Source organism: Geotrypetes seraphini, chromosome 6 (assembly GCF_902459505.1).
Source record: "Geotrypetes seraphini chromosome 6, aGeoSer1.1, whole genome shotgun sequence".
NCBI classification, from domain to species: domain Eukaryota; kingdom Metazoa; phylum Chordata; class Amphibia; order Gymnophiona; family Dermophiidae; genus Geotrypetes; species Geotrypetes seraphini.
Window position 1 is genome coordinate 128,344,753 of NC_047089.1, and position 23,944 is coordinate 128,368,696.

At 47.3% G+C, this 23,944-nt stretch overlaps 1 protein-coding gene across 1 annotated transcript in view; it reads right to left on the reverse strand.

Annotated features, from left to right (window-relative positions):
* The window catches only part of TM9SF2 (transmembrane 9 superfamily member 2), a 496,116-nt gene that overhangs the window by 428,968 nt on the left and 43,204 nt on the right, over nt 1-23,944 (reverse strand). Inside the window, exon 3 of the mRNA XM_033948899.1 lies at nt 2,903-2,996. Within this exon, the coding sequence (XP_033804790.1) occupies nt 2,903-2,996 (94 nt within the window). The remainder of the gene's footprint in view (nt 1-2,902; nt 2,997-23,944) is intronic.

Below are 23,944 nucleotides of genomic sequence, written 5' to 3' on the forward strand. Positions count from 1 at the left end.
TAGGAAGCTGCTTTTCCAGCTTCCCATGACATTCAGCTGTTCGGGCTTCCCCAAACCGGCTCTGCGCATGTCTCAAAGTTGCTCTCACAGAAAGAGAAAGATGGGCAAAAATATCTGGAAAAGTTAAGAGAGGCCGGTCGTGTAGTCAGAAAAGCAAAGATGCAAATGGAAGAAAAAATAGCTGACATGGTAAAACAGGGAGACAAGATATTTTTTAGATATATTAGTGATAGGAAGAAGTGCAAAAGTGGCATTGTGAGACTCAAAGGTGAAGGGGAGGAATATATAGAAGCTGATAAAGGCCGAATTGCTTAACAAATATTTCTGTTCTGTGTTCATGGCTGAAGCACCGGGAGCGGGACCGCAGAAGAAAAACGTGAATAGGGATGGAGGAGTAATAGACCCTGATCGATTTTCAGAGGGTTTTGTTTATGAGGAGCTAGCTAAAATGATAGTAGACAAAGTGATGCGGCCGGATGCTGTACATCCGAGGGTGCTGAAGGAATTTAGGGAAGTTCTGGTAGCTCCACTGACTGACCTTTTCAATGAGTCGGGAGTGGTACTGGAGAAGGGCAGATGTGGTCCCTTGCCACAAAAGTGAAAGTAAGGAAGAAGTAGGGGATTATAGGCTGGTAAGTCTGACTTCTCTTGTAAGCAAATTAATGGAAATGCTTTTAAAATAGAGAATGGTCAAGTGGATTACAAGACTGGAGGCAACATGGTTTCACTAGAGATAGGTCTTGCCAGACAAATCTGATCAATTTCTTTGACTGTGTGACCAGAGAATTGGATAGAGAATGTGCGCTAGATATGGTGTATTTAGATTTTAGCAAAGCCTTTGACAGTGTTTCAAACAGACGTCTAATAAATAAACTGAGTGCCCTTGGGATGGGTCCCAAAGTGACGAGCTAGGTCAAGAAATGGTTGAGTGGAAGGCGACAAAGGGTAGTGATCAATGGAGATTGCACTGAGGAAAGGGATGTTACCAGTGGAAGGTTCTGTTCTTGGGCCTGTTCTTTTTAACATTTTTATAAATGATATTGCTGAAGGGTTGTCGGGTAAGATTTTCTCTTTGCGGATGATACAAAAATCTGCAACAGAATAGACATGCCAGATGATGTAAACAACATGAAGAAAGACCTGGCGAAGATTGAAGAATGGTCTGAAATTTTGCAGCTAAAATTTAATACGACCACGTGACTCCACTTTATTGTGAGCTGTATTGGCTCCCAGTGGAGGCACGAGTTGTTTTCAAGTTGGGATGTCTGTGTTATAAAGTTGTCTTTGGATTAGCTTCATCTTATCTACCTGACATATTCCTCCTAGCATCTTACAAGAATAGTAGAAAGTCACACACTCTGTTTGTTTTTCCACCAGTTAAAGGATGCAAAAGTAAGAAATATCTTGACCATACACTGGCCTATCAAGCAGCAAATCATGACAAAGATTTTTGGTATTTAATATGTACATTTTCTTATGAACAATTTAGAAACAACTGAAAACTTTTCTTTGTTCAAAATTTCTTACGAATAATTCAGAACATAACTGAAAATTTTCTTCTTGCTAAAACTTCTGATCTAATATTTTTCTTTATATCTTTTTGATAAAGTTTTATAAACCGCACAGAACTTTTTGGTAATGTGGTCTAGAAATTTGGTGTTATGTTGTTAATGCTAAGAAATGCAGGGTCATGCATTTGAGCTGCAAAAACCAGAGGGAACAGTACAGTTTAAGGGGTGAAGAACTTATGTACACGACGGACGGATGAACGGGACTTGGGTGTGATTGTATGTGATGATCTTAAGGTGGCCAAATAGGTTGAAAAGGTAACAGCGAAAGCTAGAAGGATGCTAGGTTGCATAGGGAGAGGTAAGGCCAGTAGGAAAAAGGAGGTATTGATGTCTCTGTATAAGATTCTGGTGAGACCTTATTTAGAATATTGTGTACAATTCTGGAGGCCACACCTTCTAAAAGATATAAAAAGGATGGACTAACAGCAGCCTCTCACCTGCTCTCTCCTTCCCTTCTCCCAACAGTTATTCAAGCTCTTCTCTCCAAATGCCAGGTCAATGCTTATTATTTGTGCTTTATAATTTGTGCTCTCTAAACAGTATCTGTACACCAGAGGTGATTAGGCAGATACAAGGAACAATCACTATTGCTTATATATGGTGGAGTTATTTACAGCAATGCTATCCATGATATTTATAAATCTTAAGACAGCAGTGATGAGTATACATGGTAAATGTCAGCTGCCACCATCAGTTTCGGTCAAACTGAATGTATAGCTTACCTGAATAGCAACTGAAAATCATGCTATCATTCTGCTCTCCTGCCACCCCTGACTTTACAAATGGTGGTGGAGTGGTTAGATACTTTTTCAGCCAACCACTACTCATTTAACAGATGAAATCTAAGAATAAAGAAGCTATATATTTACCAGTCACCTTTCTTTGAAAATTGATCTGATCTTAATATAGAAATATCCTGTCCTTATCCACTTCTCTTTATTCTTTCTGCAGTGTTTCTTTTGGGAATAGTACATGCTGCCTATATGCTGCAGATCCATTCAAGTCATGGAGCACTTTAAGTTTTATTGTACCAACCTTGCATTTTTTAAAGTTTTACGCACTTAGGAGGAATTCATCAAAGGGTGCAACCACATTAGCGTGTGCTAAATACTAAAGATGCCCATAGGAATATAATGGGCATCTTTAGCATACACTAATGTAGTACCACGCTTTGATGAATCCCCCCTTAGACACATGGTATGAACATTCAACTGTTTTCACTCACATCTGAATCTTTTCATTTATTTTAGCACCTTACAGATTATGCTAATGTTTTATTCACCCACAGAATGTGTAATTACTATTTTAACCTTGGAGCACTGAATACATACCTTATATGGTGAGGACTCTATTCTTTCTCCAAACAGCACCTGGCCAAGATTTTCAGATGGACGTTTTTCTTCTGATGTTTGACAGAAATCAAACCTAAAAATATACATGAATTATCAAGCTTAGAAATGTAAACAATGGATATATTAGCTACTATACTGGATTTCAAACATAATATGAACTCCCTACATATCTAACAGAAAAAATGGTCTATTTTAATTCTGAATTCAAAATTTATTATTAAGCATTTAAATAGCCCAGGTGAATAAAGCAATGTTACTTACCGTAACAGTTGTTATCCAGGGACAGCAGGCAGCTATTCTCACTAGTGGGTGATGTCATCCGACAGAGCCCCGACACGGACATCTTGAAAGCATGTCTTGCTTGAAGAAACTTAGAAGTTTCGAGATGCCCGCACCGCGCATGCGCCAGTGCCTTCCCGCCCGATGTACCGGGCGTGTCTCCTCAGTTCAGGTAGCTAGCCTGAGAAGCCAACCCAGGGGAGGTGGGTGGGACGTGAGAATAGCTGCCTGCTGTCCCTGGATAACAACTGTTACGGTAAGTAACATTGCTTTATCCCAGGACAAGCAGGCAGGTATTCTCACTAGTGGGTGACCTCCAAGCTAACCCTAATGGGATGGTGGGAGAGTTGGCAATTTCAAGAGAACAAATTTTGTAACACAGTTTGGCCAAACTGTCCATCCCGTCTGGAAAAAGTATCCAGACAATAATGAGAGGTGAATGTATGAACCGAGGACCAAGTGGCAGCCTTACAAATCTCCTCAATTGGGGTCGATCTGAGGAAGGCTACAGAGGCTGCCATTGCTCTGACCTTATGGGCTGTGACCTTACAGGGAAGGGATAATCCAGCCTGGGCATAGCAGGAAGAGATACAAGCCGCCATCCAGTTAGAGATGGTGCGCTTCGATACAGGTCGTCTCAACTTGTTTGGATCAAAGGAGACGAAAAGTTGAGGAGCAGTTCTGTGAGGCTTTGTGCGATCCAAGTAGAAAGCTAAAGCACGTTTACAGTCCAGAGTGTGCAAAGCAGCTTCCCCAGGATGAGAATGAGGCTTTGGAAAGAACACTGGAAGCACGATGGATTGGTTGATGTGAAATTCAGAGACCACTTTAGGCAGGAATTTCGGATGAGTACGAAGAACCACCTTGTCATGATGGAATACAGTGAACAGTGGATCCGCCACTAGGGCCTGAAGCTCACTGACCCGGCGAGCAGACGTGAGGGCCACCAGAAAAACCACCTTCCAGGTGAGATACTTAAGTGGAGCCTTGTTGAGAGGTTCAAACGGAGGCTTCATGAGATGAGACAGGACAACATTGAGATCCCAAACCACAGGAGGAGGTTTGATAGGAGGGTTGACATGAAAAAGACCTTTCATAAATCTGGAAACCACAGGATGAGCAGACAAAGGTTTCCCCTGTAAAGGCTGATGGAAAGCCGCAATAGCACTCAGGTGGACTCGTATGGAGGTAGATTTGAGACCAGACTGAGATAGGTGTAGAAGGTAGTCCAGTACAGAAGAAAGGGAAGCTCGCTGAGGTTCTGTGGCATTGGAAATACACCAGGAGGAGAATCTAGTCCATTTTTGGGAGTAGCATTGTCGAGTAGCAGGCTTCCTGGAAGCCTCCAAGACCTCCCTCACTGCTTGAGAAAACTGGTGAGGAGTTATGTTGAAAGGAACCAAGCTGTCAGGTGGAGGGACTGCAGATTGGGATGAAGTAGTGAACCTTGATGTTGAGTGAGTAGTGAAGGAAACACTGGAAGAAGTATTGGCTCCCTGCTGCTGAGTTGAAGTAGAAGGGAGAACCAAGGTTGTCTGGGCCACCGAGGAGCAATTAGAATCATGGTGGCATGGTCTGATCTCAACTTGACCAGAGTCTTCTGAATGAGAGGAAATGGAGGGAACGCATATAGGAAGCGATTCCCCCAATCCAGAAGAAAGGCGTCTGCCTCGAGGCGATGAGGAGTGTAGATCCTGGAGCAAAACTGAGGCAGCTTGAAGTTGTGGGGGGCTGCAAAGAGGTCTATCTGAGGCGTCCCCCACTGTGCAAAGACCTGATGAAGGGGCTTGGAATGGAGCGTCCACTCGTGAGGCTGGAGAAGACGACTCAATTTGTCTGCCAAGACATTGTCTGTCCCCTGAATGTAAACAGCCCTGAGGAAGGTGTTGTGGCGGACCGCCCAATCCCAGACTCGAAGAGCTTCCTGGCAAAGAGGGGCCGAGCCCGTGCCCCCTTGTTTGTTGACATAATACATGGCGACCTGATTGTCGGTGCGAATTAGGACCACCATGTCGTGAAGCAGATGTTGAAAAGCTTGAAGAGCATTGAAGATGGCTCTGAGCTCCAGAAGATTGATTTGATGGAGTCGTTCCGCACTGGTCCAGAACCCCTGAGTGCGAAGACCATCCAGATGAGCTCCCCATGCATAGTTCGATGAATCGGTGGTGAGAACCTTCTGGTGGGGAGGAGAGTGAAACAGTAAACCTCTGGATAGATTCGAAGAGGTCATCCACCAGAGAAGAGACTGCTGTAGAGCAGGAGTGACTACAATGTGGCGGGACAACGGGTCGGACACCTGAGTCCACTGAGATGCCAAGGTCCATTGAGGAATTCTGAGATGTAGTCTGGCAAAAGGCGTCACATGAACTGTGGATGCCATGTGACCCAAGAGGACCATCATGTGTCTCGCTGAGATGGACGGGCGAGAAGACACCGACTGGCAGAGTAGAAGAAGAGCATCCATGCGCTGAGGAGGAAGGAAAGCTCGAAGTTGGATGGTATCCAGGACCGCCCCGATAAAGGGGAGAGTCTGGGTGGGCTGAAGATGTGACTTGGGAAAGTTGATCTCGAAGCCCAAGTTCTGCAGAAAACAAATCGTAGTCAAGGTCGCCGAAATGACCTCTGGAGCCGACGGGGCCTTGATGAGCCAGTCGTCGAGGTATGGAAACACCTGGAGACCCATGTTCCGGAGTGCAGCGGCCACCACCACCAGACACTTCGTGAAGACTCTGGGCGAAGAGGAAAGGCCGAATGGAAGCAATCGATACTGCAGATGTAGATGTCCCACCCGAAATCTGAGGAACTTGCGGGAGGCCGGATGAATCGGGATGTGAGTGTAGGCCTCCTTGAGGTCCAGAGAGCATAACCAATCGTTCTGCTCGAGGAGGGGATAGAGAGAGGCAAGGGTCAGCATACGGAACCGCTCCTTGACCAAAAACTTGTTGAGGACTCGAAGGTCCAAAATGGGCCGCAGATCGCCCGTCTTCTTCGGAACCAGGAAATACCGGGAGTAAAACCCTTGGTTTTGCTGATCTAACGGGACCGGCTCGACGGCCCGAAGCCGAAGCAAAGCCTGAGCCTCCTGGAGAAGAAGAGCGGTCTGCGTTAAGTTGGAAGGATACTCTCTTGGAGGGTGGTCCGGGGGGACCCGTTGGAAATGAAGAGAGTATCCCTCTCTTACGATGGTAAGGACCCAAAGGTCTGTGGTGATTGACTCCCATCGATGACAAAAATGATGGAGACGACCCCCTATGGGAAAAACAGGGGAAGACAGAACGTTGGTTATGCTCCCTGGAAGAGAGTCAAAAAGGCTGAGTAGCCTTGGGTGCAGCCGGCATCTGAGGCTTCTGCTGAGTCTTCTGCGGAGGCTGTCTCTTCGCAGGCTGTCTCGCAGGAGGAGTCTGCCTCGGTTGATAACGCCGCTGGTAAATTTGAGGCGGTCTAGAGGGACGAGACTGCTGAGGCTTCGGTTTAGGACGCAGAATAGACTGAAAAGACTTTTCATGGTCCGACAGCTTTTTAGTAACAGTTTCTATAGACTCATCAAATAGATCCGCTCCTGCACAAGGTACATTTGCAAGTCTGTCTTGGAGGTTCGATCCATATCGATGGTTCGAAGCCACGCCAGGCGACGCATGGCAACCGAACATGCCGCAGCTCGAGCCGAAAGCTCGAAGGCATCGTAGGAGGATTGCATCAGTTGAAGACGTAACTGGGACAGGGTCGCCACCACCTCTTCAAACTGGAAACGAGCCTGGGCATTGATGAAAGGAATGAACTTGCGGAGCACCGGCAAGAAAAAATCCAAGTATGAAGAGAAGAAAAAGTTGTAATTGAGCACTCGAGTCGCCATCATCGAGTTCTGATAGATACGTCTACCAAACTTATCCATCGTTCTCCCCTCCCTGCCCGGAGGCACGGAAGCATAGACTTGGGAGGGGTGAGAACGTTTGAGAGAGGACTCGACTAGAAGGGACTGATGAGAAAGTTGAGCTCCCTCAAACCCCTTGTGGTGAACGATGCGGTATCGAGCATCCAGTTTACTGGGAACTGCAGGCATGGAATACGGTGTCTCAAAACAGCGCATGAAAGTCTGGTCCAGCAGCTTATGTAGAGGAAGCCGAAGTGTCTCCGCCGGAGGGTGAGGTAAATGCATGGTATCCAAATACTCTTTAGAATATTTGGACCCAGTGTCCAAAGTCACATCCAAGTCATCCGCCATCTGTCGGAGAAAGGATGAGAAACACAGTTGGTCTGCCAAGGCCGGCCGACGAGACGGACTAGAAGAAGTGGAAGCCTCCGGGTCCAGGGAGAGCTGAGATCAGCATGGAGAATAGGAGGTAGATGGTTCCTCGTACTCTGGCCCCTCCAGCTGGGACACATCCGAGGAGGAGTACCCCAAACGCTGCATCTTTTTCTGCGGAGACACCTCCGAATGACGTGAGGAGTGCCGAGAAGAGTGCCGAGATCGATGCCCCTCCCGGTGACGGGACGGAGAACGAGATCTTCTATGCATCGAATGATCCTTCGAAGCCTCAAAGGAATGGATAGGGCTCGATGCAGTGGATCGCAGAGGTGGCAGAGATGCGGATTCACGCAGCGCCACCCATGTCTGGTATGGAGTGCGGAAGAACTCCTCTTACGATGCAGTATGCCCAGGACTACGATTATCAGGAGCCGCCCTAGCACCCTGTTGTCGTGGAGGTGTGATGGGCTCCAAAGGTGGCATCTCAGGAAGGGAAGCCCTCCTGGAGGATTCCGCCGCCCTCCGCCGATCCCCCTCGTCGAGCAGAGAGATCGAACGACGAGGAGGAGGGGGAGGGGGCGGACCGCCCCCTGAAACCGGGGTCGGAATTTCACCTTGAATGTTGGCGATAAGCCGGGGTCCCATAGTGTGCATAAGCTCGACAAACTGAGCTTCTAGCAGGGATCGAAGCGAAGCCGATATGGAGGGATCCGCACCGAAAGGGGGTCCTCCTGCACGGTCTTCGCGTTCCTTCGTGGCCAAGTGCTTCTGCTTGCTAGCTTTAGGCACTTTGATGACCACGGGAGGGACAGTGGAAGGCGGTACCTGAACCGAGGAGACGGAGGCAGGCGCCGATGCTGAACTCGAAGCTGAAGCCGGGGCAAACGATGCGGGCTTCACGATGCTCGATGCAGGAGTCGCAGATGTAGGTTTCAAATGGACCGGCGAAACCTCAACAGCCGCAGCAGCAGAGATGTCCTTGGCAGTCTCCATCTTGAACATCGACTCCCAGAGCAAGCAGCGCCGCTTAAACGAGCACGCAGTGAGCGTGGAACAAGGCCGGCACGATTTCGGAACGTGTTCCGGACCAAGACACTGAAGGCAGCGTCGGTGCGGGTCCGTCAGCGAAATCGCACGCTGGCACTTGCTGCACTTTTTAAAGCCGGTGATTGGTCGGGACATAGGCCGGAAAATCGACGCTGCAAGGTCGAAGGCGCTAGGCCGCAGCCACGAGGCCGGCCCGGCCGAACCACCAGAAGAAATAATTTTAATTTTTCTTTTTTTTTTTTAGAAAAATAAAGTAAAATTGAAATAAAGTCAAAGAAATAAACAAAAACGCGGGTTAAAGAAGGCAAAAAACTGAAATTCAGTCAGCGCAGAATGAAGACAAACTTCTCAGCTCCGCGGAAAGAAAAGAACTGAGGAGACACGCCCGGTACATCGGGTGGGAAGGCACTGGCGCATGCGCGGTGTGGGCATCTCGAAACTTCTAAGTTTCTTCAAGCAAGACATGCTTTCAAGATGTCCGTGTCGGGGCTCTGTCGGATGACATCACCCACTAGTGAGAATACCTGCCTGCTTGTCCTGGGATAATACAGAAATACTACTGTATTATTGTAGTTTATGGCATGAGACATTACAAAACAAAATTTGGAAAGTGGCATTTCACCAAGTCTCATATATCCCAGTATTGCTTTCATCTGCCATATATCTTTTAAATGTTACAGCTTCATAGCAATCAACCAGAAACTAATCTACTGGGTACTAAAATTCACAGGAGCATATTCTAATTGTATAAAACGTAATAACCATTGACAACAGAATACCCAATAGGTTACAGCATTCATTGGTAATGTCAACCTTTAAAGTAAAGATTTTCAAATACATTGCTTCCTCCTTATTCACTGTTTCAGGACCCGCAATTTTGCCTATTCACGGTTTATTGTGCCAGGACCCTCCCCCCCCCCCCCCCCCCCCAGTGAATCGACCTTACCTGGTGGTCTAGCGGTGACATGGGGCAGGAGCAATCTTCCTACACTCCTGCCCCGTGCACAGCCCTCATTAAAAAATGTCTGCTATGAGTTCCCGTAGTTCTCAAGACTACAATGGGAACTCAAAGTAGCCATTTTCGATGACGGCTGTTTAAGGGGCAGGAGTGTAGAAAGATCACTCCTGCCCTGCATCACCGTTAGACCACCAGGTAAGGTCCAGAACGCAGGAGGGAGGCGGAGGTGGGTCAGAGCTGGCCCAAAAGTTATTTGCAAATTTTCAATATTCACGGGCCAGCTCTGCCCCTAACCACCGCAAACACGGAGGGGGGAATGTATGACCAAAAGAAATAATGCCTTGGATGTCTAAAATAAGCCCAACTATTTCCAATAAAGGTGTAAACAGGGATGCAAAAGCGTATCCACCACCGATTTACAAAAACAGTCTTTATTGTTAACAGACCTCAAACATCTTTAATAAGGGTCTACAGAATGGAAGATTAGATGCTTACCTTTGTTAATCTTATTTCTGTTAATCTTCTCAGGAGTCTGTACGTTAGGTGTTCAATCCAAATCCATGAACCAGGTCTTGCAGAAGTATGACACTCCCTCACTTTCAGCACCTTCCACATTATCATTGGAGTATAATGCCCTTTCAGTTTTGTTCTAAAGCAATCAATTACATCCAGAATAAAACACTTGCTGCAGTCTCATGGGTCAGGCTCATGCAGCAAACGACACCAACACTGCTGATTAGATTCCCAAAGAAAGCACCTCAAACTGTTTCTTCAAAACCATGGCCACCCTGCAATCCTGCGCATTCATAAGTATCACTCCTTCTTCATTAGGGAGGACTGTGAGCTTGGGGACTGGAGCCACCGCAGAATCCACCTTCGGTTGATCAAACAACTGCTGAAATCCAAGGTCGTGGGATAAAGCCTGGTCATAGCTTTTGCTGTCTTTAAAGAGTTTTCTGGAGTCTCCCACTGGGTCTGCGACTAGAGCAGTAATTTCCAGATGCCCTGGAAAAACAGGAGTTCTGAGTACTGGAGCGGCTCATGACTGCACAATGAGAAGTGGAAGATTGCACTTGTAGTTTCAATTCCTTTACCGCAGCCGCAATAAAATGGTGGACCGATATCAACTTAAACATCCAGCGTGTGGAGGGGTCATCACCTTGATTGAGGGCCACAAAGGCATCCTGCTCAACGGAACCAAAAATGGAATTGGAATCATCCAGGACTGATCCAGAGTACCAAGATAAAGGAGGCATGGAATCTGGCTGTCTACTCAGCAAGTCTGAGTTTTAGTGGTCACTGGCACCAGTAACCAGATTATTTGCCCCTGGAAGAAAAGACACTCCCTAAAAACACAGCGGCACGCTGTCTGTGCAGCACAGCCCACGTTAGTTGAAAATGCTCTCCACATGATATCGACAAATTCTGGGGAGAACCCTTGCACAGGGGCAAAAAATGACCTCTGATGGACCTCCAGCGTGGTGTTCATGTGTACCACGGACTATACGGGCCTGCATTTCACGCCATCACCAGTTTCAGGTGCCAGGAGGGATTTTCTCTTCATCTCCAAGACCCAGGACAGTTCTCCAGTCCTAGAAGACAAAGATGGGGCTGAGCCCGAAGCCTCTGCCCCTTCCTCACGCACCACAGCACCCAGTAGATAGATGTTCCTCTGCCGTTAATCCGGCGCAAATGACACATAAATTCATGTTAGCACATCCTGAGGAATCCATCCCTCCGATTTTTGTAAAAATCGAGGGGTTTTGAGGTAGATAGTAGTGCTGCTCGATTCACAATTCGAATCGATTCACTGATTCAAATCGATTTGTTTTTTTTGTTTTTTTTGGGAGGGGGGGAAAAAATCGAACTTACCGATTCATCGGCCTCCTTGCTAGAGACCCGTTCGGGCTTTCCCTCTGCCACCGGAGTCCTTGCTTCTGATGTAACTTCGGTTTTGCAAAACTCCGGTGGCAGAGGGAAAGCCCGAACGGGTCTCTAACAAGAGGGCTGATGAATCAGTAAGTTCGGTTTTGTTTTTGAAAAAAAAAATCGAACTTACCAATTCATCGGCCTCCTTGCTAGAGACCCGTTTGGGCTTTCCCTCTGCCACCGGAGTCCTTGCTTCTGATGTAACTTCGGTTTTGCAAAACTCCGGTGGCAGAGGGAAAGCCCGAACGAGTCTCTAGCAAGGAGGCCGATGAATCGGTAAGTTCGATTTTTTTTTTTTTTTTTTTCCAAAAACAAAACCGAACTTACGGGTAGAGACCCATTCAGGCTTTCCCTCTGCCACCGGAGTTTTGCAAAACCGAAGTTACATCAGAAGCAAGGACTCCAGTGGCAGAGGGAAAGCCCGAGCAGGTCTCTGCATGCAGATCAGCGGCAGCAAGGCTATCTCCTTCCCGGCCAGAAGTATTTCTCCTCTCCTCCTCGGCCAGGCAAAAGTGGCGGTAACAAATGCAATTCACTACTCTGCCACTACTCCTGGCATCTTCTCTCCATTCGGCTGCCCAAGCGGAAACAGGAAGTTTTCACTGAGGGTAGGCCGCAGTGGAGAGAAGACTCAAGGAGTGGTGGCAGGAGTGGATCGCTGAATAACTACCGCCACCAGCAACATGTTGTAACGTCAAAATAAAGGTAAATGGGGAAGAGGGGAGATTGTCTTGGGGGAGTTGGTGGACTGGAGGAGAGATGGGAAGAAGATGGATGAGAGAGATGAACTTGGTGGAGGGGGAAGATGTATTTGAGGGAGATCATGGAGGGGAGATGAACTTGATGGAAGGGGGAGATGGACTTGGGGGAGAGGGAGAAATGGACTGGGGGAGTTGGTGGACTGGAGAGGGAGAGATGGGGAGAAGATGGATGGGAGAGATGAACTTGGTGGAGGGAGGAAGATGGATGGTGGAGGGGGGAGATGGACTTGGGGGAGAGGAGATCGGGAGGAATAGAATAAATAATGGATCTAAAAACAGGAGAGGAAGAGAGATGGTGGACAATGGGATTTAGGGAGAAAAGGTAGAGAAGCTGGACAAAAGGGATGGTGGATAGAGATACTGGATAGGAAAGTAGTTAGAAAGAGAAACAAAGAGCTGGTGGGGAAGGAGGGAGAGATGCTGGATGAAAGGATAGTTGAGGAAAGGAGAGATGGTGGATCTGGGGATGGTGGGGTCCATTGCTGCAGCTACGGGAATAGAGACGAAAAAAAGGACCTCCGGGGGAGGGAAGGGAAATGGAAGGGGAGGACAGAGATTGAAGATGGATGGTTACCACAGAGAAAGAAGAAAATAACAAATAGGCAAGAGACCCTTGGCAAGCGAGTTATCAGAAGACGTTTGTCGCAGCGCCTTGGACCAACATGATTTGAAAAATGACCAGACAACAAAAGGTAGAAAAAATAATTTTATTTTCTGGTTTGTGATTACAATGCGTCAGATTTGAAATTTGTATCCTGCCATAGATAGTATTAGATCGCGAACATGAGATAGATTTAACACAGAGAGGAAAAGTCTTTTTTGTTTACACCACAGCGCCAGTGTGGGTAGAAGAGGGCAAAGGGGGTGAAGAGGCTATAAAATAAACCCACCAGGATGTTTGGAAAAAAACACCCAAATGGGCAGGAAAATTGAATCGAAAAATTGATTCAATTGGCTGAATCGAATTGAAATATTTTTTCCTGAATCGGACAGCACTAGTAGATAGAGACTTTAGAAAAAAAAGATTGTTTAAAATCCAAGATGGCTGCCCCCAGAAAAATCATGCTAAAAAAAGCCTGTGCAGACTTTACTGAAAACCAAAAATGTGGAAATAAGTGTTTTGGAGGCGGGAAACCTGAACACTATTCTCAGAAACCCTCAAAAATTACTTTTTAGACACCCCCCCGCCTGATTTTCCCTTAGGAAATAATGGGGTTGTACTTACAGTTCTGTGCAGTGCCAGTCTGTCAGCTTTCCCTGCAGCTGAAGTGGATGGAAAGAACTTCCTGCCTCAGAAACCTGCTCCAAAATGACTCCAAACCTTGAAATCTTCAGGCAGCCAGTCGGATTGACCCCAACCGAGACCTTACCCAAAAGGATCCATGAAGTACAATTGGGACAGGAAATATGTAGCTGGCATGCTGATACCACAAGGATTTTTTATTCAGGTCGCCTACAGCCTGTGCTCAAGCCACTGTGAAACTTAGAAGGTAAGCTAGCTCTCAGGGGAACAAACCCCGAGTCCTGAAGTCTCACTGCACATTGGCTCCCCAGGTCCACTCAAAGGCTTGCCCTGCAGAGCTGCAGTGCAGCCTCACAGAAACTGCGTCCTTTACCAGGCAGAGAATCCCTAATTAAGCGATCTCAGAGCACCAAAGCCACCAAAAAAAGCAAAAACTTTCGATGAAAAAAAGCAAAATTAAGTAGAGCAGATCATAACATCTCTGGGTTCACTTGCAAAAGGAAAAACTGAAGGGGGCACTGTACTCCATTGACAGTATGGGAGGTGCTGAAAACTGCGAGTACACTTCTCCCTCGTTATTCGCGGGGGATAGGGGCAGAGCCGGACCGCGAATGGCGAAAAACCGCGAATATCCAGCTCTGACCCACCCCCGCCTCCCTTCCGCCTTCCCCTGGCATCCTGGCCTTACCTGGTGGTCTAGCTGGTTTTTGGGGCAGGAGCAATCTTCCTACGCTCCTGCCCGTGTAGATAGCCATTAAGAAATGGATGTGGGGAGTTCCCGTAGTCTCTCGAGAGACGGGTTTGGAATGAACACCTAACGTAATGAGGAAGAATCAGGAATAAGACCTGCATGAAAATGTAGGCGAAGACCCCTGAGATCCCAAAAAGTTATACTTCTAAGAGAGACATTGTGCTTATGAATTCAAGCTTCTGGACAATCATGCAGGAGACAGTATGCTCTATGGCAGGGGTGCCCACACTTTTTGGGCTTGCGAGCTACTTTTAAAATGACCAAGTCAAAATGATCTACCAACAATAAAATAAAAAAAAAAAAAACACAACGCACACTGTACGCATACAATTGTTAATTATCATTCCTATTCTGGGGTTTTTTCAAAGAGGTCAAAGGAGATGACTCTATGCACTGTCACCTCAGTAACAACCATACAAAAATAGACAAATACCCACCCCCTCCCTTTTTACTAAACCACGATAGCAGTTTTTAGCGCAGGGAGCTGCGCTGAATGGCCAGCGCTGCTCTCGACGCTCATAGGCTCCCTGCGCTAAAAACCTCTATTGCGGTTTAGTAAAAGGGGACCATATTGTAAAATATAGAGAGCAGATATAAATTCAGACACATTTTGATCACTAAATTTAAAATAAAATCATTTTTTCTACCTTGTCTGGTGATTTCATGAGTCTCTGGTTGCACTTTCTTCTTCTGACTGTGCATCCAATCTTTCTTCCCTTCTTTTAGCCTGTATGCTTCCTCTCTTCCTGAACTCATTCCCCCCCCCCCCAATGTTTTCTTCTTCTCTCCTTGCCCTCTCTTTCTTTCTCTCTTCGTGCCCCCATTCTTTTTTTCTGTTTCTCTTCTTTCCTTCTGTCTCCCTGCCTGCCCTCTTTCTCCCTCCCTGCCCACCCACAAGCCACTGCTTCTGCCGCTGCCATCGGATAACAGGCCCCCAAAGCCGCCCGCCAAGCTCTCCTTGCTTCGGGCCCACCAGCATTCCTCTCCCCGACGTCAATTTTGCCGTCGGAGAGGAAGTTCCGCTGGCCAGAACTTCCTCTCCGACGGCACAATTGAGGTCTGGAAGAGGAAGGCTGATCGGCCCAAGATCGACATTTTGGGAAAAATGCTGCCGGGTCCTGCCTTTGAGGAAACAGAAAGTAGGCAGGACCTGGCAGCAAGAAGAGCAAATCGCAAGCTTCACTGACCTGTCTCCCGCTTTAGCCAGCGAACAGGGCTCTAACATGTGCGTGCCGGCTTCCCTTCTTACCCCCTCCCCCTCCCCGGACATAACTTCCGGTTTCAGAGGGAAGCGAAGGGAAGCCGTACAAGCACATGTTAGCCCCCGGAGCATAAGTTCTCCAAGCCTTTTTTTTTTTTTTTTTTTAAATGTTGAGCAGCGGAGGCAGCAGCAGAATTCAGGAGCGGGCCAGTCAGGAAGGGAAAAAAGAGAAGGGAAGAAGGGAACCCGTTCTGCGATCGACTGGGGTCGCCTGAGCGAGCGACCTGTCGATCGCGATCGACGCGTTGGGCACCCCTGCTCTATGGGATATTCACCTTTGCTCTAGAAACTGGCAGAGATCTGCTGACTGCGACATCATTGGATAAACTCAAGCAACAGTACAGAATAAAATGTCCTATCAAAGAATTATCAGAACTATTGACAGAACTACAATCAAGCTCAGGACAGAGGAGGCCTGCTCTCAGAAATTACTGACCTTAGTATTAAGAATGCAGTGTCAGAGAAATAGAAATAGAAAGGTCAGTTTTGACACTAGGTGACGTCACATTTCAATATGGTATAAGTGTATAGACCATACAGCCAATAGAAATGATGCATGTGACAAACCAATGGAAAGTGAGTATGTAATCTGTAACTATGTGGTACCCTAGGCTACTGATAAGTATATAAGTGGCATGCCGGCTGGCATAAGGGGGGGAACGGATCCATGAACAGAAGCTGGACACTTTGTATGTGTTATCCTTTTAGCCCAATGTGCTGTACTTTTGTTGTTTCATGTAAGCTGCCTTTTGCTTATTGCTAATAAACCAATATTATATATAGCAATTGGGTTGTTGCGAGGTCTTTTCAGTAGACTGCTGAGGATATGAAACAGAAATAGTCTTAACTTAACTTTAAAAGGAGTTTTACTATGAACACTAAATGAGGAGCAAAAAATTTGGAAAAACAGTTCTACATACAGTTATAAAGATGTTAAAACTTCTAAGATTGAGAGTTATCTCACTGGCTCATGAAGAGTGATCTGGCTCATAAGAGTGGTCTGTATTGAAATGTAGGAAGCCATGACTTGAATCTCAAATCCTGCATTCATTCATTTATTTAGTTTTCTATCCTATTCTTCCCAATGAGCTCAGAACAGGTTACAGGTTAACATAGCATACAGTTATGGATGAATAACAATTTGTCTTACTTATGATACAGTGTATTCATCATAGCTTAACTTAAACAGAGATGTAGATCAATACACATATACAATTCTTATTTACCCATGCAGCATCACGCAGGGGATTAGGTGAAAAGATAAGTTTTATTGCTTTCCTAAAGTTCAGGAGCCCTTAAAGGGATTTGATCTGCAGGGGTACTTGATTCCAGTGATATGGTATAGAATAGGAGTAGGATTGTTTGGCATTCTGGGCGCAACCAGGGTGTATTTGAAGACGTGGATCCTCCTGGGACTGGAGTGGCCTGCTGGTACATATAAAGGAAGCTTAGTTGATATTCAGTCAGGCATAATGTTGTGCAAGGACTTGTACGTGAATATCAAACCTTTTAAAGACACAGCATTTGGCAATGTGGGATGATAGTCACTGAGAGACAGGGTCATGGGCATAAAGGTTCTTTAGAAATATGATTCCTGAGGAATCGACCCAGCTTAGAACGAGTCCCAGCACTCCACATAAGCCACTGATTGCCAGCTAGTGACACCCTTCTTGCGTTGCCTCTCCCAGATCGCCATCTGGGACATACTAGCTCTCCATTGTTGGAACGTAGGGCACACACTACCCACCCAGTGCTGCAGAATGAGCTTCTTGTTCTGTTTCATAAATGAAAATTGTGAACTTTCATGGGAAGGCTTTGTTTGAGTGCCTGATTTCTGGCCTAGCTGTATAGCATACCTGATTACTGTATCTCTGGTGTTATACTCTTTTGGCTTGGTTGCTGATTGTACCTCTCGTGATTGGTTCATTCAATAAAAATATATTTAAAAAAAAAAAAAAAAGAAATATGATTCCTGCGTTTTGTACATGTTGAAACTGGTGCACATTTTTCGCTGTTAGAACGATGAACACCACTTTGCAGTAGTCCATGCGGGAGAGGACAAAGACATAGAGAAGTTTTGTAAAGTCATATTCGGTGAAGTAGTTCTTTATTTTTCAGAGTTGCTGTCCATAGTAGATTGAGGAAGAGACCACTTGTGAAATATGGTTGGAAAGAGGTTAGAGACGAGGAGTATTCCTAAGCTGCATGCTTGATCTTTTGTCATTAAGGTAGTTGATTCCCAGAGAAGGGAGGTACAGGTGTAGGTGCAGTGTTTTTTTGCAGATCCAAAGGAGTTCTGTTTTAGAGGCATTTAATTGTAGTGTTATTGGACATCCAGTTTTTGATTTCAGAGAGGCAGTTAAGTAGTTTCTTGATTTGGATGTTGTGTTTTTTTCCCAGTGGGAGATACAATTGGATGTCATCAGCGAAGGAGTGAATTTGGATTTGGTATTTGTGAGTTATATCTAGGACTGGTCTAATGTAGAGATTGAATAGAGGAGGGAATAGTAGAGCCCCTTCTGGAATCCTGTATTTGATTGGTTTTAGTTTTGATAGGGCATTGTTGAGTAGTACGCTTTGGGATCTGCATCTGCTCTTCAGGCTGATTAGAAATACTAAAACCTTTCGTGTGTTGGGGGGGGGAAATACTTGAGTTTGTTCAGTTCTTGGCCATAAACCAAAGTTTTCCATCTTCTTTGAAATCATCCCTCACCCTGCCCCAACTCCAGCAGCAGAACACTATTTACCTAACTAGAGCTACTGATTTCAAACTAAAATAGAAACACATGAGATTTCATATTCAGCTGTCAGACTGAAGCCAGCAGAGGTGGAACATAATTAAGGAGCACTGCTCTTACCCAGCCAGTGGGAGGAAAAGAGATATGTTAAGGCTACCAGATTTGCAGATTTATGGTGGGTGAGTCTGGAATACTTGTTCTCTCTAGTGCCAATAGTGAATACGCAGTTCAGTCTGATGGGAGGTGTCTAGTGGATTGTGTCTAAGGAAAATTGTAATCTATTCTTAATCCATAACTAAAAGCACATTTTAACTTTGCTACCACCAAAAAATATCTTTGGGCTCAATACAAAAGTCTCAGGGATGGTAGGTATGCCTTATATAAAAAGGAAGTTATGCACTTAAAAAAATCCACCACACTATTAACCAGGGCTGTGGAGTCGGAGTCAGAGGAAATTTCGGGTACCTGGAGTCGGAGTCAGAAGTACAAAAAACTGAGAAGTCGGAGTCGGAACATTTATCTACCGACTCCATTTTTGAACTTTGCATACCAATCACGAGCGATTCTTTCAGCTATAGCACCCACTATATACACAGCACAAATGTTGCGAGCAGCTTCTGCGGCCTTAGAACCTTGATTAAAAGCAAAAAGAAGGTGGTGTCGAAAATGCTCATTTCTCTCAACTTGACATTCCATTTTAACGATCTGAAAATTAACCAGTGATGTGGAGTCGGAGTTGAGGAGTCGGAGGAAATTTCAGGTACCTGGAGTCAGAGTCTGAAGTACAAAAAACTGAGGAGTCGGAGTCGGAACATTTATCTACCGACTCCACAGCCCTGCTATTAACTTAACACAATTCAACTATTACCAAAATTTAAATTCTATACAGGTAATACCTAGGCTCTAGTCTAGAGTTTACTCCAGAAGTATAAAGTTACTAACTTTGTTCGGATGGGGTTTACGTCAAGGAATTGTTATCTGAATGGGAACGTCTGGAAGGAGTGGAAATGCAGAAAGAATTGTAAGAGCAACAAACCTTTTTGTGAGGCAAGTAAGTAAAAGTAAGTGGAAAAGAAGGCCACTTTGGTTCTCAAAAGGAGTAGCTGAGAAGGTCAGAGGTTAACTTTCAGAAACTACAAAAGATCACAGAAAAAGGAAGACAGGCATAAATATCTGTTAAGTTAAGAGAGGCTGGTTGCGTAGTCAGGAAAGCAAAGATGCAAATGGAAGAAAAATAGCTGGCACAGTAAAACAGAGAGACAAGACATTTTTTTAGATATATTAATGAATGGAAGAAGTGCAAAAAGCAATGTTACTTACCGTAACAGTTGTTATCCAGGGACAGCAGGCAGCTATTCTCACTAATGGGTGACGTGATCCAACGGAGCCCCGATGCGGACGCTTCTTTGAAGAAAAACTCAAAGTTTCGAGTCGCCCGCATCGCACATGCGCGAGTGCCTTCCCGCCCAGACCAGGGCGCATCTCCTCAGTTCAGATAGCTAGCAGAGAAGCCAACCCAGGGGAGGTGGGTGGGACATGAGAATAGCTGCCTGCTGTCCCTGGATAACAACTGTTACGGTAAGTAACACTGCTTTATCCCAGGACAAGCAGGCAGGTATTCTCACTAATGGGTGACCTCCAAGCTAACCAGAATGAGATGGTGGGAGAGTTGGCAACTTAGGAGAATAAATTTTGCAATACAGTTTGGCCAAACTGTCCATCCCATCTGGAAAAAGTATCCAGACAGTAGTGTGAAGTGAAGGTATGAACCGAGGACCAAGTGGCAGTTGATCTGAGGAAAGCTACAGAAGCTGCCATCGCTCTGACCTAATAGGATGTGATTTTTCTGTCAAGGGGCAATCCAGCCTGGGCATAGCAGAATGAGATGCAAGCCGCCATCCAGTTAGAGATGGTGCGCTTAGAAACAGGACGTCCCAACTTGTTTGGATCAAAGGAGATGAAAAGTTGAGGAGCAGTTCTGTGAGGCTTGGTGCATTCTAGGTAGAAGGCTAAAGCACGCTTACAGTCCAGAGTATGCAGGGCAGATTCTCCAGGGTGAGAATGTGGCTTCGGAAAAAACACTGGAAGCACGATGGATTGGTTGAGATGAAATTCTGAGACAACTTTAGGAAGGAATTTTGGGTGCGTGCAGAGAACCACCTTGTCATGATGGAATACTGTAAAAGGTGGGTCCGCAACCTGATGGAATACTGTAAAAGGTGGGTCCGCAACCAAGGCTTGTAGCTCACTCACTCTTCGGGCAGAAGTGAGACCAATGAGAAACACCACTTTCCAAGTGAGATACTTCAGGTGAGCCTTGTGAAGAGGTTCAAATGGAGGCTTCATAAGTTGTGAAAGAACAACATTCAGGTCCCAAACCACTGGAGGCGGTTTGAGGGGAGGATTGACATGGAACAGTCCTTTCATGAATCTGGAAACCACAGGATGAGCAGATAGAGGTTGATGGAAAGCAGCGATTGCACTGAGGTGGACTCGTATCGAGGAGGACTTGAGGCCAGAATGAGACAGGTGCAAAAGATAGTCCAAAACCGAAGACAAGGAGGAGTGTTGAGGTTCCTGGCGCTGAGAGACACACCAAACAGAGAATCTAGTCCATTTCTGGTGGTAGCATTGTCTAGTAGCAGGCTTCCGTGAGGCTTCCAGGATATCCCTCACTGGTTGGGAGAACTGTAGAGGGGTTATGCTGAGAGGAACCAAGCTGTCAGGTGTAGAGACTGCAGGTTGGGGTGAAGCAGAGATCCCTGATGCTGTGTAAGCAGAGATGGAAAAACTGGCAGAAGGTATGGCTCCCTGCTGCTGAGTTGGAGTAGAAGGGAGTGCCTGGGCCACCGTGGCGCAATCAGGATCATGGTGGCATGGTCTGACTTCAGCTTGACCAGTCTTTTGAATGAGAGGAAATGGTGGAAACGCATATAGAAAGCGATTCGTCCAGTCCAGGAGGAATGCATCTGCCTCAAGGCGCTGAGGGGTATAGATCCTGGAGCAGAAGTGAGGCAGTTTGAAGTTGTGGGGGGCTGCAAAGAGGTCTATCTGAGGCGTTCCCCACAGGGAGAAGATGTGATGAAGGGGCGTGGAGTTGAGAGTCCACTCGTGAGGTTGCAGGAGACGGCTCAAGCTGTCTGCTAAGGCATTGTCCACCCCCTGAATGTAGACAGCTCTGAGGAAGGTGTTGTTGCGAGTCGCCCAATCCCACACCTTCAGAGCTTCCTGGCAGAGGGAGGCCGATCCTGTGCCTCCCTGCTTGTTCACATAGTACATGGCGACCTGGTTGTCTGTGCGAATGAGGACAACCTGGTCGCGAAGGAGATGTTGAAAGGTCTGGAGAGCGTTGAAGATCGCCCTGAGTTCCAGGAGATTGATGTGGCACTGGCGGTCTGTGCTGATCCAGTAACCCTGGGTGCGGAGGCTGTCCAGATGAGCCCCCCAGGCATAAGTCGACGAGTCGGTCGTGAGGACTTTCTGATGGCGGGGGGTTTGGAACAACAAACCTCTGGAGAGATTGGAGGATAGCATCCATCAGCGAAGAGACTGTTGCAGAGCAGGAGTGACCTGGATGTGTTGAGTCAGAGGATCGGATGTCTGGGACCACTGAGACACCAAGATCCACTGAGGGGTCCTGAGGTGAAGTCTGGCAAACGGAATCACATGTACTGTAGAGGCCATGTGGCCTAGCAGGACCATCATCTGTCTCGCCGGGATGGACGGGCGAGAGGACACTGAGTAGCAGAGATGAAGCAGAGCCTCCATGCGTGGGGGAGGGAGGAATGCTCGGAGCTTGGTAGTATCCAGAATCACCCCGATGAAGGGGAGAGTCTGGGAAGGCTGTAGATGGGATTTTGGGAAGTTTATCTCGAATCCCAGATATAGTAACCAAATTGTCTTCTGAGTCGCGAGGGCAACTCCTTGAAAAGTGAAATCCTTGATGAGCCAGTCGTCCAGGTAAGGGAAAACCTGGAGGCCGTGGGTCCTGAGTGCAGCGGCTACCACTACCAGGCACTTGGTGAAGACTCTGGGGGATGAGGCCAGGCCGAAGGGGAGCACTCGGTATTGCAGATGAAGATTTCCCACCCGGAATCTGAGAAACTGGCGGGAGGCCGGATGTGATTGTAGGCCTCCTTCAGATCCAGAGAGCATAACCAATCGTTCTGCTCGATGAAGGGGTACAGGGATGCCAGGGTCAATATGCGAAACTTTTCTTTGACCAGAAATTTGTTGAGCACCCTGAGGTCCAAGATGGGTCGCAGATCGCCCGTCTTCTTCGGAACAAGGAAGTACCGGGAGTAAAACCCCTTGTTCTGTTGGTCTCGAGGGACCGGCTCGACAGCCCCAAGCTGCAGCAAAGCCTGGGCTTCCTGAAGAAGAAGGGCGGTCTTTGTCAATTTGGAAGGATACTCTCTTGGAGGATGTTCCGGAGGGACCTGGTGGAATTTAAGGGAGTATCCCTCCTTGACGATGGAGAAGACCCAGAGGTCGGTGGTGATAGACATCCATCGATGGAAGAAATGATGGATGCGACCTCCGATAGGTGGAATCACTGAGAATGGCAGAGCGACAGAGATTATGCTCTCTTTGAGACAGTCAAAAGGGCTGAGGAGCCTTAGGGACAGTAGATGGTTGAGGCTTTTGCTGATGTTTCTGCGGGTGCTGCCTCTTTACAGGCTGTCGAATGGGGGGAGCCTGTTTCGGGGGGTAACGCCGCTGGTAGATCAACGGTGGGCGTGATTGACGAGGAGCAGCAGGCCTGGGCTTCGGACGCAGGATGGACTGGAAGGACTTCTCATGGTCCGAGAGCTTCTTCGTTACCGCCTCGATGGATTCATCAAAGAGGTCGGAGCCGGCACATGGAACATTGGCAAGCCTGTCCTGGAGGTTGGGGTCCATGTCGATGGTCCGCAGCCAGGCCAGCCGGCGCATGGCCACCGAACATGCTGCGGCCCGAGCCACCAGCTCGAAGGCATCGTAGGAGGATTGCATAAGCTGTACCCGAAGTTGGGATAACGAGGCCAGCGCCTCCTGGTACTCGAACTGGGCCCTAGGATCCACGTAGGGCATAAACTTCTGGAATACGGACAAAAGAAACTCCAAATATGTTGTGAAGTGGAAGTTGTAGTTCAGAACTCTCGAGGCCATCATGGAGTTCTGGTAAACTCTCCTGCCGAACCGGTCCATGGTCTTTCCCTCTCTACCAGGTGGGATGGAGGTGTAGACTGGGAGGGATGGAGGTGTAGACCTGGGAGGGATGGGATCGCTTCAGTGAGGACTCCACCAAAAGGGATTGGTGGGAGAGCTGCGAGCCGTCGAACCCCTTACGGTGGACAGTGCGGTATCTGGTGTCCAATTTACTCGTCACTGTGGGGATCGAATAAGGTGTCTCGAGGCACCGTGCGAAGGTTTGGTTCAGCAGCTTGTGTAAGGGAAGCTTGAGGGACTCCGCAGGTGGTTGAGGGAGGCGATGCAGGGCCTCGGGACGGGCTCGATGAGGTCGAGGCCTCCGGATCCATGGGGGACAGGGATCGAGAAGGTGAGAGAGATCCCATTGTGTCCTAGAGCTCTGACATCGGTGGAGGAGTAGTAGTCGGTGGAGAATACTCCAGGAATGCTTGCTTCCGATGAGGCGAGGCCTGCCTGGACAAATGCCTCGAGGAGTGCCTCGATCGGCGATGCGGACTGTGTCGAAAGGTCAGCCTCGATGGGCGAGGCGAGTAGGTCTTCGCTGAGGCCCCCAGGTAGTGGATGGGGCTGGAAGCGGTCGATCGAAGCAGGGGTGGTTGCCGTAGAGGCTCGAAC